Source organism: Rhinoraja longicauda, chromosome 4 (assembly GCF_053455715.1).
Source record: "Rhinoraja longicauda isolate Sanriku21f chromosome 4, sRhiLon1.1, whole genome shotgun sequence".
Classification (NCBI taxonomy): domain Eukaryota; kingdom Metazoa; phylum Chordata; class Chondrichthyes; order Rajiformes; family Arhynchobatidae; genus Rhinoraja; species Rhinoraja longicauda.
The window spans coordinates 93,137,733-93,156,334 of record NC_135956.1 but is presented as its reverse complement, the minus strand read 5'-3'; the positions used below and the strand labels follow the sequence as shown (position 1 = coordinate 93,156,334).

The following is an 18,602-nucleotide window of genomic DNA, read 5'->3' as shown; positions in this document are numbered from 1 at the left end:
TGTCGAGTTCATTGATGTTTACAGAATGAGATTGAAAGACTTTGTCAAGTATTTTTTTCGAATAAACAAATGTGATGCAGAATTACTAGAACTGGACACAAGGAGTATATGGATGGGTTTAGACGAACCAACTTATGAGAAACCTCAGCAAGCTACACCTGCCACCTGTGTAATGAGCAGGGATGGTTGTTGTGTGGTGTTGGTGGACTAGGGTTGCCAACTATCTCACTCCCAAACACGGGACAAGGTGGCGTCACCGCCCCGCGCCCGTGACCTCACCCAGCCAGCGGCCACGTGCTCCCGCTCCACCAATAGCGGTCGCCCGGGCCGGGAGGCAGGTTGCTACGCAACCTCCGTCAGATGATGCCCAGGCCTCCGGACCTACACTGTCCAGACCTACACTGTCAGGACCTACAGCGAACTAGTGTCCGGACCTACAGCGGCCTCCGGACCTACACTGTCCAGGCGTACAGCAGCCTCTGGGCCTACAGTGTCCGGACCTATAGCGGCCCCCGGGCCTACACTGTCCAGGCGTACAGCAGCCTCCGGGCCTACAGTGTCCGGGCCTACAGTGTCCGGATCTACAGTGTCCGGACCTACAGTGTCCGGGCCTACAGGGTCTGGACCTACAGTGTCTGGACCTACAGTGTCCGGACCTACAGTGTCCGGGCCTACAGTGTCCGCGTCTACACTGTCAGGACCTACACTGTCAGGACCTACACTGTCAGGACCTACAGTGTCCGGACCTACAGCGCCCCCCGGGCCTACAGTGTCCGGGTCTACAGTGTCCGTGCCTACAGGGTCTGGACCTACAGTGTCTGGACCTACAGTGTCCGGACCTACAAAGTCCGGGCCTACAGTGTCTGGACCTACAGTGTCTGGACCTACAGTGTCCGGGCCTACAGGGTCTGGACCTACAGTGTCTGGACCTACAGTGTCCGGACCTACAGTGTCCGGGCCTACAGTGTCCGGGCCTACACTGTCAGGGCCTACACTGTCAGGACCTACACTGTCAGGACCTACACTGTCAGGACCTACAGTGTCCGGACCTACAGCGCCCCCCGGGCCTACAGTGTCCGGGTCTACAGTGTCCGTGCCTACAGTGTCCGGGCCTACACTGTCAGGACCTACACTGTCAGGACCTACAGTGTCCGGACCTACAGCGGCCCCCGGGCCTAGAGTATCTGGACCTACAGTGTCCGGGCCTAAATCGCCCCCCGGGCCTAATACGGGACAAGGGCGGTCCCGTACGGGACAAACCAATTTAGCCCAAAATCCGGGATGTCCCGGATAATACGGGACAGTTGGCCACCCTATGGGGGACAGATGAACACTGGCCCGTTGCAGGAGGTTCTGTTCATGGCTCTGTCTCACACAAAGCTTGCATCCTTCACGGATGCTCTCCCCTCCACACTGGCCACAGCTGGCACCATGCATCACTGTGCATCTCACTCTATCAAAGAGTCCTTGTTTCACACCACAGTGAATATCAGTGACTATCCAGTCACACGAAGAAGGCCAGAAAAATAGACAAGATTCTGTAAATATCATTTGGGGCCTGATTTCAACTCGATCCCCTCCTGCCAATGAAGGATGGTGGAAAGATGTCTAAATATATCTGTGTAGGAACCATAAATAACGTTAATTACTATTTTCCTTCTGAGGTTGGATGGATGTGGTTGTGAATGAGGTTTGTGGGGAATGATGGCCTGGTGTGGAGTCACCAAATGTTCAGATCATGGCTAACTCCCTGAACTAAATAAACTCTCCAACCCAAGAGTGCAACTCCTAACTCCACAGGTTCAGAACCTTCCCACTTTGGTTGCACCGAGCTAACCGTGGTATTGTTTATACTTCAAATATTAATATATTTATTTTAATAAACCTCACATAGACAGAGGAGAGTGTCTGTACTTTGTGTCAGTGGTGGGGAGAGAGAGAGAAGGATTACAGTCAAACATCGGGAAGAGGTGCTCCAGAACAGACCAATAACTGGCCAAATGTAGACATGTGATGGTCACAAAAAAAGATACAGAGTGCTGGAGTAACTCAGCGGGTCAGGCAGCATCTGTGGAGAACATGGATAGGTGACGTTTCACAGAGTGCTGGAGTAACTCAGCGGGTCAGGCAGCATCTGTGGAGAACATGGATAGGTGACGTTTCACAGAGTGCTGGAGTAACTCAGTGGGTCAGGCAGCATCTGTGGAGAACATGGATAGGTGACGTTTCATAGAGTGCTGGAGTAACTCAGCGGGTCAGGCAGCATCTGTGGAGAACATGGATAGGTGACGTTTCACAGAGTGCTGGAGTAACTCAGCGGGTCAGGCAGCATCTGTGGAGAACATGGATAGGTGACGTTTCACAGAGTGCTGGAGTAACTCAGCGGGTCAGGCAGAGTCTCTGGAAAAAAAAGGATGGGTGATGTTTTGGGTGGGGACCCTTCTTCAGACCACTCTATCATCTTCAGTCTATCATCCCACCACCCCTCACGCAACAATCTGAAGAACAGTCAGGCCAGAAATTAGTAGATAATTCCCAAAATTCCCAGCCGCTGGGAAAGTTATTCTTCACTCCAAGACTGAAAATACTTCAGTTGCGTGGTGCAGTAAACGTGCTGCATGAATGTTCCGACATTCTGAGGCCCATTGAAGGATGCAAAGTGTAGCTGGAATATGTGGCAGTTACCCAGAGACTGCAAGCCTCTCGTGTCAAACGCTCACTCTCTGGGAAGCAATTCTGGGAATTCTAACTCTGGGAATATCACATTAAAGTTGATTAATGGCACGGGCAAGATAAAAGATTCAAATCAGTACAGACATAAACCAGTTGACAACGTGGCTTGCTGCAGTGGTCAGGAATGTGGATCAGTAGGAAGGAACTGCAGATGCTGGTTTAGACCAAGAATGGACACAAAGTGCTGGAGTAACTCAGCGGGTCAGGCAGCATCTCTGGAGAGAATGGAAGCCTGAAGAAGGGTCTCGACCCAAACCATCACCCATTCCTTCTCTCCAGAGATGCTGCCTGACCCGCTGAGTTACTCCGGCACTCTGTGAAACGTCACCTATCCATGTTCTCCACAGATGCTGCCTGACCCGCTGAGTTACTCCAGCACGCTGTGTCTTTATTCCAAGGTTAGGTTGTCTCATTCACTGGGGGTGGAGTGTTGGAGGAGGTACGAGTGACATTTTGAGTTACAGATTACACAGATCAACACAGGAGGGAACATCCACCTTGGCCACATCCTCCGGGAATGCTGGCCCTGCCTCTGGCCACGTCTTCAATGTCATTACATAGAACATAAAACAGGACAGCACAGGAACAGGCCCTTCAGCCCACAATGTCTGTGCTGAACCTACTCGTTATTTACCTGCACGTAACCCATATTCCCCCATCCTCTGCAAATCCATGGGCCTGTCTAAAAGCTTAAGACCCTTAGATCTAGCACCATTATTGTATCTGCCTCACCACCACCCATGGCAGTGAGTTCCATGTAACCCCCCTCTGTGTAAAATACTTGCCCCGCACATCTCCTTTAAACTTTGCCCCTCTCACCTCACCTCCTGTGGGGGAGGGGAACACATGTTTGGAGTCATTCCAACTGGGACAAATGAGCATGGAACTGGAGGACAACCTGAGCTGCATCGGCCGGTGGCCGAGCACTTTAACTCCCCCTCCCATTCCCAGTCTGACCTCTCTGTCATGGGCCTCCTCCAGTGCCATAGTGAGGCCCGCCGGAAATTGGAGGAGCAGCACCTCATATTTCGCCTGGGCAGTTTGCAGCCCGGTGGTATGAACGTCGACTTCTCCAACTTCAGATAGTTCCTCTGTCCCTCTCTTCCCCTCCTCCTTCCCAGATCTCCCTCTATCTTCCTGTCTCCACCTATATCCTTCCTTTGTCCCGCCCCTCTGACATCAGTCTGAAGAAGGGTCTCGACCCGAAACGTCACCCATTCCTTCTCTCCCGAGATGCTGCCTGACCTGCTGAGTTACTCCAGCATTTTGTGAATAAATTGACTGTTGTGTTGACAGTTTAATGAGTGACTGGATCAGGATGTGTCCGAGCTTGTATCTGCTGGAAATTCCTGCAATGGAATGATGTGGGGTCTGAACTGTTGCTAGTTGTTTTGTTTGAGATGTAGTTAGTTGAGTAGCTTGTATCTACATAGTTAGTTGAGTAGCTTGTAGCTGTATGTAGTTAGTTGGATAGTTAGATGGGGGAGGGATGTGCTGGGGGGATGTGTGGATAAGTGGGAGTGGGTGCAAGCTGTTTAATAGACAATAGGTGCAGGAGGAGGCCATTCGGCCCTTCGAGACAGCACCGCCATTCAATGTGATCATGGCTGATCATTCTCAATCAGTACCCCGTTCCTGCCTTCTCCCCATACCCCCTGACTCCGCTATCCTTAAGAGCTCTATCTAGCTCTCTCTTGAATGCATTCAGAGAATTGGCCTCCACTGCCTTCTGAGGCAGAGAATTCCACAGATTCACAACTCTCTGAGTGAAAAAGTTTTTCCTCATCTCAGTTCAAAAATGGCCTACCCCTTATTCCCCTGGCCCCTGGTTCTGGACTCCCCCCCAACATTGGGAACATGTTTCCTGCCTCTAACGTGTCCAACCCCTTAATAATCTTATACGTTTCAATAAGATCTCCTCTCATCCTTCTAAATTCCAGGAGGAGTCTAAAACACATATATTGAGTTTCAGCTGGAGCTCTGCGTAGATTCAGTGTCAATCTTTTCCAAAAAGCTCTCAATCTCCGGAAGATTCCATTATCTGTTTTAAGAAACTAATTTCAGAGATTCATGTTTCCTGCCAAGTAATCGTCGCAAAGACTATTATCTTTGCCAATGCTGTTGGCAATCTCACGGATCGGTTTAGAGAGATGTGCCAGGCCTGGAGAACATGCAGAGGTCAGGACCCTTCTTCAGTCTGAAACGTCACCGACCCGCTGAATTACTCCAGTACCCTGTGAAACGTCACCTATCCATGTTCTCCACAGATGCTGCCTGACCCGCTGAGTTACTCCAGTACCCTGTGAAACGTCACCTATCCATGTTCTCCACAGATGCTGCCTGACCTGCTGAGTTACTCCAGCACTCTGTGAAACGTCACCTATCCATGTTCTCCACAGATGCTGCCTGACCTGCTGAGTTACTCCAGCACTTTGCATCTTCTTGTCATCACCAGTGAACCAGTGATGGATCCATCAATGTCCATTCTGCAGCAACCTGCCCACTGTGATGATTAGACCTTATGTGTCTTCTTGTAGTCTATCCATACTCTTCCTTAGGTCATAAGGTCCTAAGGGATAGGAACAGAATGAGGCCATTCAGCCCATCAAGTCTACTCCGCCATTCAATCACGGCTAATCTATCTCTCCCTCCTAACCCCATTCTCCTGCCTTCTCCCCATAACCCCTGACACCCGCACTAATCAAGAATCTATCTATTTCTGCCTTAAAAATATCCACTGACTTGTGGCCTCCACAGCCATCTGTGGCAAAGAATCCCACAGATTCACCACCCTCTGACTAAAGAAATTCCTCCCCATCTCCTTCCTGATGGAACGTTCTTTAATTCTGAGGCTGTGCCCTCTGGTCCTAGACTCTCCCACTAGTGGAAACATCCTCTCCACATCCACTCTATCCAGGCCGCTCACTATTCTGTACGTTTCAATGAGGTCCCCCCTCATCCTTCTAAACTCCAGCGAGTACAGGCCCAGTGCCCACAAACGCTCATCATAGGTTAACCCACTCATTCCTGGGACCATTCTTGTAAACCTCCTCTGGACCCTCTCCAGAGCCGGCACATCCTTCCTCAGATATGGGGCCCAAAATTGCCCACAATATTCCAAATGTGGCCTGACCAGCGCCTTATACAGCCCCAGCATCACACACACCTCTGTGACCAGCGCCTTGTACAGCCCAACACACCCCTGTGACCAGCGCCTTATACAGCCCCAGCATCACACACACCCCCGTGACCAGCGCCTTGTACAGCCCCAGTATCACACACACCCCTGTGACCAGCGCCTTGTACAGCCCCACACACACACCTCTGTGACCAGCGCCTTGTACAGCCCCAGCATCACACACACCCCTGTGACCAGCACCTTGTACAGCCCCAGCATTACCCCCCTGTTTTTGTATACAAGCCCACTTGAAATAAATGCTAGCATTGCGTTTGTTTTCTTTACTACCGATTTGACTTGCAGATTAACATTTTGGGAATCCTGCACCAGCTCCCAAGTCCCTTTGCACCTCCGATTTCTGGATTATCTCCCCATTTAGAAAATAGTCTATCCCTTCATACCAAAACCAAAACGCACGACTCCACACTTTGCTGCACTATATTCCATCTGCCACTTCTCTGCCCACTCTTCCAGCCTGTCCAAGTCCTCCTGCAGAGTCCTTGCTTTCTCTACACTATCTGCCCCTCCACCTATTTTCGTATCATCCGCAGAGATGAATTGTTTAAGCGTCCTGGTTCATCGACAGACCACACAACACAGAGGCAGCTTCGGACTGACGGCAATGTCTTCTTCTCCTGTTTCAGGTCAAGCCTTTCTCCGGAGCTGCAGTTCATCCTGGGGTTGCCGCTCCGTCCCGATTCCCAGCAGGTGTTCACGGTCCAGGACCAAGCCCTGGCACTCACCCTGATGCAGTACGTCAGCAACTTTGTCAGATCAGGGTGAGTGCAATCTCCGGCCATCACATCACACACCCAGCACTGGGTCAGGTGGCAGGTCATCAGGTGGCAGGTCGTCAGGTGGCAGACCATCAGGTGGCAGGTCGTCAGGTGGCAGATCATCAGGTGGCAGACCATCAGGTGGCAGACCATCAGGTGGCAGACCATCAGGTGGCAGACCATCAGGTGGCAGACCATCAGGTGGCAGACCATCAGGTGGCAGACCATCAGGTGGCAGATCATCAGGTGGCAGACCATCAGGTGGCAGATCTTCAGGTGGCAGATCATCAAGAGCGAGTTAGATAGAGCTCTTCGGGGTAACTGAATCAAGGGATATGAGGAGAAGGCAGGCACGGAGTACTGATAGTGGATGATCAGCCATGACCTCGTTGAAACTTACCGAATAGTGAAAGGCCTGGATCACTTTGAATGGCAGTGCTGGCTCGAAGGGCCAAATGGCCTCCTCCTGCACCTATTTTCTATGTTTCTATGTTTCTACCTTGGTACACGTGACAATAAACTAAACTGTAAACACAGTCAGTCAGTTCCTGCAATCCTTGCTCCCTCCGGCCCAGAACTAATGGGCATGAGAATCATTCAATCACAGGCTCGACTTGGAGACGTTGGTTTAGATTTTTAGATTTAGAGATACCACACTGAAACAGGCCCTTCGGCCCACCGAGTCCGCGCCGCCCAGCGATCCCCGCACATTAACACTATCCTACACACACTAGGGACAGTTTTTACATTTACCCAGTCAATTAACCTACATACCCGTACGTCTTTGGAGTGTGGGAGGAAACTGAAGATCTCGGAGAAAACCTATGCAGATCACGGGGAGAACGTACAAACTCCGTACAGACAGCGCCCGTAGTCAGGATCGGACCTGAGTCTCCGGCGCTGCATTCGCTGTAAGGCAGCAACTCTACCGCTGCGCCACCGTAACGCTGATCAGTGTCTGGTCACACACACGGGGTTAAACGCAGGTAGATCCCCATCACATGGTAGATTAGTACAGGTGTCAACGTTGGTTCAGTAACGCTGATCTGTGTCTGGTCACACGCAGGGGGTTAAACGCAGGTAGATTATGGGGAAGATTAGTGCGTGTGTCGACGGTTATACAATACGATGTGGTAGAATGTTATTTATCTCAGCAGGGAAGCAAGTCTGCCCACTGGGGCGATGGCAGGAGAATGGGCTAGGATGGAGAAATAGATCATCCATGATGGAATGACAGAGTGGACTCATACATTTATGTCATAGGGGTAGAATCACACCATTCGGCCCATCGAGTCCACTCTGCCATTCAATCACGGCTGATCTATCTCTCCCTCCTAACCCCATTCTCCTGCCTTCTCCCCATAACCCCTGACACCCGCACTAATCAACAATCTATCTATCTCTGCCTTAAATATATCCACTGACTTGGCCACAAACAGCCTTTTGAAGCGAAGAATTCCACAGATTCACCACCCTCTGACTAAAGAAATTCCTCCTCATCTCCTTCCTAAAGGAACGTCCTTTAATTCTGAGGCTGTGCCCTCTGGTCCTAGACTCTCCCACTAGTGGAAACATCCTCTCCACATCCACTCTATCCAGGCCGCTCACTATTCTGTACGTTTCAATGAGGTCCCCCTCATCCTTCTAAACTCCAGTGAGTACAGGCCCAGTGCTGACAAACGCTCATCATGCATGACTCGATGGGCTGAATGGCCTGATTCTACTCCTGTGACCTCATGAACATGCACCACTGCATTCACTATGTGGACAGGCATCCCTGATAGTTCATGCTCATCATATTAACCCTGTGCTGTATTCTCTAATTCTGTGTTCTCAGCAACCCCAACCACGCGTTCACCTTCTCCAGATCAGTGGACGAGACTCTGCCTCTGTGGCCCAGCTATTTCGACAATGTGGATGGCAGCAACTACAAAGAACTTGCAATTTCCCTGAAAAATAAGAGAGGGTTGAAGATTCGGGAGTGTTTGTTCTGGATTGACTACGTGCCAAAGCTCCGAGCTGCTGCAGGTAAACGTTGCAACATCTCCATGACAAACCGATCGCCAGCCTCTGTCTTCCATCATCTCTGCAATCTCCTTCCCATCTTCCAAACATTCCTCGCCTACTCCCAACTCTGTGCAGTGCATGTGTGTGAAGATCTCCCAATAGAGACTTAGACAATAGACAATAGGTGCAGGAGGAGGCCATCCGGCCCTTCAAGCCAGCACCACCATTCAGTGTGATCATGGCTGATCATTCTCAATCAGTACCCCGTTCTTCTCCTGTGCTGTAGGAAGGAACTGCAGATGCTGGTTTACACCGGAGATAGACACAGAGTGCTGGAGTAACTCAGCGGATCAGGCAGCATCTGTGGGGAACATGGATAGGTGACATTTCACAGAGTGCTGGAGTAACTCAGCGGGTCAGGGAGACCTTCAGTCTGAAGAAGGGTCTCGACCCCAAAACGTCACCCATTCCTTCTCTCCCGAGATGCTGCCTGACCCGCTGAGTTAATCCAGCATGTTGTGACTACCTTCGATTTAAACCAGCATCTGCAGATTTATTCCTACAAGGGTGGGGGAGGGATGGAGAGAGAGGGAAAGCAAGGGTTACTTGAAGTTAAAGAAGTCAATGTTCATACCGCTGGGGTGTAAGCTGCCCAAGCAAAATATGAGGTGCTGTTCCTCCAATTTGCACTCGGCCTCACTCTGACAATGGAGGAGGCCCATGACAGAAAAGTCAGACTGGGAGTGGGAGGGGGAGTTGGTGCTGAGCCACTGGGAGATCAGGTTGGTTAAGGCGGACTGAGCGGAGGTGTTCAACGAAACGATCGTTGAGCCTGCGCTTGGTCTCGCCGATATACAGGAGTCCATACCTGGAACAGCGGATCCAGTAGGTGAGGTTCGTAGATGAACATTACTGACTGTCTAAGTAGTCACAACTGACTCTCCACTTTATCGATCCCTGCGATGGCGGGACTTTCATATGAGGAAAGACTGGATAGACTGGGCTTGTACTCGCTGGAATTTAGAAGACTGAGGGGGGATCTTATAGAAACATATAAAATTCTTAAGGGGTTGGAGAGGCTAGATGCGGGAAGATTGTTCCCGATGTTGGGGGAGTCCAGAACCAGGGGTCACAGCTTAAGGATAAGGGGGAAGTCTTTTAGGACCGAGATGAGAAAACATTTCTTCACACAGAGAGTGGTGAGTCTGTGGAATTCTCTGCCACAGAAGGTAGTTGAGGCCAGTTCATTGGCTATATTTAAGAGGGAGTTAGATGTGGCCCTTTTTGCTAAAGGGATCAGGGGGTATGGAGAGAAGGCAGGTACAGGCTACTGAGCTGGATGATCAGCCATGATCATATTGAATGGCGGTGCAGGCTCGAAGGGCCGAATGGCCTACTCCTGCACCTATTTTCTATGTTTCTATGTTTCTCTGTTTACCAGACATGTCGTTTAGTTTCCGCTGCCATTCGCGGGGCTCTGTCTACGATGCTGTTGCCAATGTCCTTGAGCCTGGAATTCACCACCAGTGGTTTCCATCTGCGCGTTACATCACTTTCAGTGAAAATCACCAACTTCATGCAATCTAATACCCGTGCCACTGAGACCAGTCACCCGCACCGTGCCTGACCCGTGCCAGACACCCGCACCGTGCCTGACCCGTGCCATGCCTGACACCCGCACTGTGCCAGACACCCGCACCGTGCCAGACACCCGCACCGTGCCAGACCCGTGCCAGACACCCGCACCGTGCCAGACCCGTGCCAGTCACCCGCACCGTGCCAGACACCCGCACCGTGCCTGACCCGTGCCAGTCACCCGCACCGTGCCAGACACCCGCACCGTGCCAGACCCGTGCCAGACACCCGCACTGTGCCAGACCCGTGCCAGACACCCGCACCGTGCCAGACCCGTGCCATGCCAGACCCGTGCCAGACACCCGCACCGTGCCTGACCCGTGCCAGTCACCCGCACCGTGCCTGACCCGTGCCAGTCACCCGCACCGTGCCAGACCCGTGCCAGACACCCGCACCGTGCCAGACACCCGCACCGTGCCAGACCCGTGCCGTGCCAGACACTTGCCGTGCCAGACCCGTGCCGTGCCAGACACTTGCCGTGCCAGACCCGTGCCGTGCCAGACACTTGCCGTGCCAGACACTTGCCATGCCAGACCCGTGCCGTGCCAGACCCGTGCCGTGCCAGACACTTGCCGTGCCAGACCCGTGCCGTGCCAGTCACTTGCCATGCCAGACCCGTGCCGTGCCAGACCCGTGCCGTGCCAGACACTTGCCGTGCCAGACCCGTGCCGTGCCAGACACTTGCTGTGCCAGACCCGTGCCGTGCCAGACACTTGCCATGCCAGACCCGTGCCGTGCCAGACCCGTGCCGTGCCAGACACTTGCCGTGCCAGACCCGTGCCGTGCCAGACCCGTGCCGTGCCAGACACTTGCCATGCCAGACCCGTGCCGCTAACACCAGTCACCCGCACCGTGCCAGACCCGTGCCACTAACCCGCGCTGTGCCTCAATAGACAATAGGTGCAGGAGGAGACCATTCAGCCCTTCGAGCCAGCACCGCCATTCAATGCGATCCTGGCTGATCACTCTCAATCAGTACCCCGTTCCTGCCTTCTCCCCATACCCCCTCACTCCGCTATCCTTAAGAGCTCTATCTAGCTCTCTCTTGAAAGCATCCAACGAACTGGCCTCCACTGCCTTCTGAGGCAGAGAATTCCACACCTTCACCACTCTCTGACTGAAAAGAGAGCCTCCTGACTGTAATCCGTGATTTATATTTCAGGCAACGTCTGAGAGAACAAGACAAGTGATGTCCAGCACCAGCCTGTGCTCACAGCCCCAGCCTTACAAAGCCAACCACACACTCAAGATGCTTACAACTAACAGAGGGTTCAGACTGATTCTGATTCACCTGAAGAAAGCAACTATGCCGGAGAGAGTAGAGACTAGTGAAATAAAGCGATCATGAAGCACGCGTGTGTCCTGTGTGTTCCTTTACCTCAGCTCCAGCACTGGCAGCTTACAGCCGACGCTACAACACTGAAAATTGAATTCCCCAACGTTAGGTCACGTCCAAAACAATGGGTGAACAGAGGAGGGGTGATAGGCAGATGGTGCTGTATTTGACATATATACACCGATCAGCCAAAACATTATGACCACCTGCCTAATATACTGTTGGTCCTCCGTGTGCAGCCCCATACGCAGCAGGGTGCGATGCACTGTGTATTGTGACACATTCCACCCGTCACCACCATTAACATTTTCTGTGACTTGTGCCACAGTCGACCTTCTGTCGGTTCAGACCAGACAGGATAGCCTTCGTTGCCCTCGTGCATCGATGAGCCTTGGGCGCCCAACACCCTGTCTGTCGCCGGTTTGTGGTTTGTCCCTCCTCGGACCACTGTCGGTAGGTACTCACCACTGCTGACCAGGAGCACCCCACAAGCCTTGCCGTTTCACAGATGCTCTGACCCAGTCGTCTGGCTGTAACAATTTGGCCCTTGTCAAATTCGCTCAGGTCTTTACTCCTGCCCATTTCTCCTGCATCCAACACATCATCTTCAAGAACTGACTGTTCACTTGCTGCCTAATATATCCCACCCCTTGTCAGGTGCCATTGTAACAAGATAATCAATGTTATTCACTTCACCTGTCAGTGGTCATAATGTTTTGGCTGATCGGTGTACAACTGCTCCGTGAAATTCTTTCACCGATCCTGAGACGGTGGTGCAGCGGGTAGAGCTGCTGCCTCACGGTGCCAGAGACCCGGGTTCCATCCTCACTACGGGTGCTGTCTGTACGGAGTTTGTATGTTCTCCCCGTGACCTGCGTGGGTTTTCTCCGGGTGCTCCGGTTTCCTCCCACACTCCAAAGATGCACAGGTTTGTAGGTTAATTGGCTTTAGTAAAATTGCAAATTGTTCCTAATGAGTGTAGGATAGTGTTATTGTGCAGGGATCTCAGTGGGCCGAAGGGCCTGTTATTGTGCAGGGATCTCAGTGGGCCGAAGGGCCTGTTATGGTGCAGGGATCTCAGTGGGCCGAAGGGCCTGTTATTGTGCAGGGATCTCAGTGGGCCGAAGGGCTTGTTTCCGTGCTGTATCTCTGAACTAAACTAAAAAAATGATGCTGCCTGACCCGCTGAGTTACTCCAGCACTCTGTGAAACGTCAACTATCCATGTTCTCCAGAGACGCTGCCTGACCCTCTCAGTTACTCCAGCACTCTGTGTCTAGCAGAGCTGGGAAGAGATGGACTATGTTGTAAAACAGTGGGTTTAGTAAGTTTATTTGATTGATTCTAAAAACAAATTAATTGGCTGTTTTAGACGTTCTTGTGGCAAGAGATCCTAGGGTGACCGAGGAACTGAAGGAAATCCACATTAGGCAGGAAATGGTGTTGGGGGTAGACTGGTGGGACTGAAGGATGATAAATCCCCAGGGCCTGATGGGCTGCATCCCAGAGTACTTAAGGAGGTGGCACTAGAAATTGTGGACGCATTGGTGATCATTTTCCAATGTTCTATAGATTCAGGATCAGTTCCTGTGGATTGGAGGGTAGCTAATGTTATCCCGCTTTTTAAGAAAGGAGGGAGAGAGAAAACAGGAAATTATAGACCAGTTAGTCTGACATCAGTGGTGGGGAAGATGCTGGAGTCAATTATAAAAGACGAAATTGCGGAGCATTTGGATAGTAGTAACAGGATTGTTTCGAGTCAGCATGGATTTACGAAGGGGGAAATCATGCTTGACTAATCTTCTGGAATTCTTTGAGGATGTAACTAGGAAAATTGACAGGGGAGAGCCGGTGGATGTGGTGTACCTCGACTTTCAGAAAGCCTTCGACAAGGTCCCACATAGGAGATTGGTGGGCAAAATTAGAGCACATGGTATTGGAGGTAGGGTACTGACATGGATAGAAAATTGGTTGACAGACAGAAAGCAAAGAGTGGGGATAAATGGGTCCCTTTCAGAATAGCAGGCAGTGACTAGTGGGGTACCGCAAGGCTCGGTGCTGGGACCGCAGCTATTTACAATATACATTAATGACTTGGATGAAGGGATTAAAAGTACCATTAGCAAATTTGCAGATGATACAAAGCTGGGTGGTGGTGTGAACTGTGAGGAAGATGCTATGAGCTTGCAGGGTGACTTGGACAGGTTGTGTGAGTGGGCGGATGCATGGCAGATGCAGTTTAATGTGGATAAGTGTGAGGTTATCCACTTTGGTGGTAAGAATAGGAAGGCAGATTATTATCTGAGTGGTGTCAAGTTAGGAAAAGGGGACGTACAACGAGATCTGGGTGTCCTAGTGCATCAGGTACAGCAGGTAGTGAAGAAAGCCAATGGAATGTTGGCCTTCATAACAAGGGGAGTTGAGTCTAGGAGCAAATAGGTCATTCTGCAGTTGTACAGGGCCCTAGTGAGACCGCACCTGGAGTACTGTGTGCAGTTTTGGTCTCCAAATTTGAGGAAGGATATTCTTGCTATTGAGGGCGTGCAGCGTAGGTTTACTAGGTTAATTCCCGGAATGGCGGGACTGTCATATGTTGAAAGACTGGAGCGACTAGGCTTGTATACACTGGAATTTAGAAGGATGAGAGGGAATCTTATCGAAACGTATAAGATTATTAAGGGGTTGGACACGCTAGAGGCAGGAAACATGTTCCCAATGTTGGGGGAGTCCAGAACCAGGGGCCACCGTTTAAGAATAAGGGGTAGGCCATTTAGAACTGAGATGAGGAAAAACTTTTTCAGCCAGAGAGTTGTGAATCTGTTGAATTCTCTGCCTCAGAAGGCAGTGGAGGCCAATTGTCTGAATGCATTCAAGAGAGAGCTAGATAGAGCTCTTAAGGATAACGGAGTCAGGGGGTATGGGGAGAAGGCAGGAATGGGGTACTGATTGAGAATGATCAGCCATGATCACATTGAATGGCGGTGCTGCCTCGAAGGGCCGAATGGCCTCCTCCTGCACCTATTCTCTATTGTCTATTGTTTTAAACAAAGAAGAGGAGAAATAAGATCTGAACATTTATCTTAAGTTAGTGAAAAGCAGCTTATTTATGGACTGGAAGTATCTATCTATCTATCTAATCTAGTAAAATTCAGATCTTGTATATATATATATGTATGTATGTATATATATATATATCTATTTCTGAGATTTTGAAATTTGGTTGTGGACAAGTGGACCTACAGACAAAACAGTAAACCACAGCGCCACAATATTAGCACCACCATAATCACCACTGTCTTGGCCACTGTCTACAACAAGTTTTATTTAAGTTGGTCTTATATTTTTTAAGTTAGGGAGATTTTAAAGTTTCAAAATTTCATTTCTAATCAAATTCTTCAAAGTGCTGTGCGTATGACGTCACCACAGGGCACGCAAGGCCTCTCCCCCCACTCACCCGAACACAATGGACCGCGCCACCTCCTCGCCCCTCGGCTCTCCCCTCCCCCGCTCTCCCCTCCCCCTCCCCCACTCACCCGAACACGATGGACCACGCCCCCTCCTCGCCCCTCGCCCCTCCGCTCTCCCCTCCCCCGCTCTCCCCTCCCCCTCCCCCACTCACCCGAACACGATGGACCGCGCCCTCTCCCCTCCCCTCCCCCCACCCTCCCCGCTCTCCCACACCCGGGGGACACTGATCTCCGAGCAGGAGGGAGATGGTCGGACTGATGGTCCTCATCCTTCCCTTCCGTCCCCTCAACCCACCCACGGTGTCCTCGAGTCCCTCGCCCCGCCCCTCCCCGGGCCCAGCGCCCTGCACCGTCACCGCACACAGCTCCTCCTCCTCCTCCCCCAGCGCCCCGCCCCGTCACCACTTCACAAGATGGCGGCCGCTCCCCTCCCCCTCCTCCTCGCGCTCCGCCATCTTGTGCGCTCCTCCTCCCGCCGGCCCGAGTTGTCCCAGTCCCAGCCCCCGCCGCGCCTCTGTGGGTCTCACCGCGCCGCCCGCCCCGAGTGGTCCCAGCCCGGGCCGCCGCCGCTCCCCCTCCCCCTCCTCCTCCTCCTCCACGCACGGAGAGTGGAAAGTGGCTCTCGCCGCCAACGGGTCCGTGGAGGGGAGTGGGCATGGGGGGGAGGGGGTGGGGGAGGGAAGAGTGGGGGGTGGGGGAGGGAAGAGTGGGCATGGGGGGGAGGGGGTGGGGGGTGGGGGAGGGAAGAGTGGGGGGTGGGGGAGGGAAGAGTGGGGGGTGGGGGAGGGAAGAGTGGGCATGGGGGGGAGGGGGTGGGGGAGGGAAGAGTGGGGGGTGGGGGAGGGAAGAGTGGGGGGAGGGGGTGGGGGAGGGAAGAGTGGGGGGTGGGGGAGGGAAGTAGTGGGCATGGGGGGGAGGGGGTGGGGGAGGGAAGAGTGGGCATGGGGGGGAGGGGGTGGGGGGTGGGGGAGGGAAGAGTGGGGGTTGGGGGAGGGAAGAGTGGGGGGGAGGGGGTGGGGGAGGGAAGAGTGGGGGGTGGGGGAGGGAAGAGTGGGGGGGAGGGAAGAGTGGGGGAGGGAAGAGTGGGGGTTGGGGGGGGGAAGAGTGGGGGGTGGGGGAGGGAAGAGTGGGGGAGGGAAGAGTGGGGATGAGGGTGTGGACAGGTGAGACACTGGACATGTGGGTAAACTGCTGAAATCTGGGGTGTGTGTGGAATCTGGGGTGCTGAGTTACTTCAGCACTTTGTGTTGATCAGGGTGATGTACGATGAGATTAAGATCACATGCGTGCAAAGACTCAGCAGATGTGTGGATCCAGTCCACGTTAACATCTGTGTTCCATAAAGCACGGGGTTGCCGTCTAACGTTGCTACGCTGTGGGAAATCCACCCAGACACAACTCTCTGAGGTCACATCTCCTGTGTCTTCTTGTATCCAACAGAACAAAGTGCTCTCCCCATCCATGTGTTTGCCCATGGAGTCTCCTCCTGTGTTTGGAACAGTATCAATAGGTCTGTCCCACTAAAGGGCAGGAGGGGAGTCCATCTAACATCCCACCTTTACACTGTAGCTCAGTAGATGTGACCATGGACTAAACTCACCTGAAAGGATGTCCACCTCTCCCTGTTTCTCAGCACCTCACTGCCGTGTGAACAAGGATGATGTTGAAGAGGGAGGTGGGAAAGAGGAATGCCATCCAATTACCAACGACTGTGACACTTCACTCTGCATGGTTGTGTATGTGTGGGGACATTCCACCACCTGGACTAAGCCTTGCTCCATCTATTGCACTGACGTTTGACTTGACTATCTCTGTACAATATTATCTGATCTGATTAGACAGCGTGCTAACAAAGCTTTTCACTGTATTTTAGTACACGAGACAATAATAAAGCTAAATGTCCATCTAAAGCTGAATGTAGTTAGCGTGCATGATTGGCCGAGTGGACTGGGAGATCAAGTCAGGCAGGAGGTCTAGATGCTGCACCCACTGGGAGATCAAGGCAGGCAGGAGGACTAGAGGTTGCACCCACTCTCCATCATACAAGATTAGCAGCTTTGTCACGGGCGGCACGGTGGTACAGCGGGTAGAGCTGCTGCCTCACAGCGCCAAGGACCCGGGTTCCATCCCGACTACGGGTGCTGTCTGTACGGAGTTTGTACGTTCTCCCCGTGACCTGCGTGGGTTTTCTTCGGGTGCTCCGGTTTCCTCCCACACTGCAAAGACGTGCCGGTTTGTAGGTTAATTGGCTTGGTATTTATGTAAAAATTGTCCCTAGTGTGTGTAGGATAGTGTTAGTGTGCGAAATTCACTTCCGACCCTTTGATATGTTTCACTTCATTCAAAGTGTGTAATTTATCTGCATCAAAATCTTGTTTATCTTCACATTCTTGAATATTTAAAGTAGGTCATATCTTTAAATGTTTGCTATTTTCCTTCAATTTTCTTCATAATTGAAATATAGTTGAGCCAACAGGTTTGTGAGGAGCTGTCAGGGAGGGGCAGGTTTCACATGCTTTATGTGCGGGTGTACATGGACTGGCCTCATTAATCCCACGCGAGAGGTTTGGCAGAGATGGCGATGTTGAAGTGTACAGAGTGGGGTCGTGACCAGTCCACATCCTTGTAATACAGCACAGCATCCTCTGCCTCCATTACTCAGAGCTGAAGATGACACAGGAATTAAAAACATTCCAGAGTTGCAAACTGGAGGGAAGGCAAAGGCAACTGTAAGCAAGATACATTCCAACTACACATCACAGGGGGCATGCTACAAACATGACCTCCTCAAATCATCCTGGACACTGCTAACATGCTTTGCAGTGTCCACAAGAATTAAATGCTTTGTGTGTCTCAACCCACCATCAGAAACTACACTTGGAATCATGTTCATGACAGGAGCAGAATTAGGCCATTCGGCCCATCAAGTATACTCTGCCATTCAATCACGGCTGATCTATCTCTCCCTCCTAACCCCATTCTCCTGCCTTCTCCCCATAACCCCTGACACCCGCACGAATCAATAATCTATCTATCTCTGCCTTAAAAATATTCATTGAGTTGTGGCCTCCACAGCCTTCTGTGGCAAAGAATCCCACAGATTCACCACCTTCTGACTGAAGAAATTCCTTCTCATCTCCTTCCTGAAGGTACTTCCTTTAATTCTGAGGCTGTGCCCTCTGGTCCTAGACTCTCCCACTAGTGGAAACATCCTCTCCACATCCACTCTATCCAGAATCAAACTCCAACAGTTGTCCCAAGTCCTGACGTTTGCTTATCTCCGTTTTCCACATGGAGGGTGGTGGGAGTATGCAACGAGCTGGGCAGTTGAGGCAGGGACTATCACAATGTTTGACATAGGTACATGGATAGGAAAAGTTCAGAGGAACATGGGCCAAATGCGAGCAGGTGGGACGAGTGTAGATGGGGTATCTTGGGCGACATGGGCAAGTTGGGCTGAAGGGCCTGTTT

General features: G+C 51.8%; 1 protein-coding gene across 1 annotated transcript in view; it reads left to right on the top strand.

The window, feature by feature from the left end:
- The window catches only part of tg (thyroglobulin), a 179,016-nt gene extending 167,397 nt beyond the window's left edge, over window positions 1-11,619 (top strand). The window contains exons 41-43 of the mRNA XM_078398459.1: window positions 6,556-6,690; window positions 8,525-8,715; window positions 11,492-11,619. Of these exons, the coding sequence (XP_078254585.1) occupies window positions 6,556-6,690; window positions 8,525-8,715; window positions 11,492-11,502 (337 nt within the window). The 3' untranslated portion in view covers window positions 11,503-11,619. The remainder of the gene's footprint in view (window positions 1-6,555; window positions 6,691-8,524; window positions 8,716-11,491) is intronic.
- The last annotated feature ends 6,983 nt before the right edge of the window (window positions 11,620-18,602 follow it).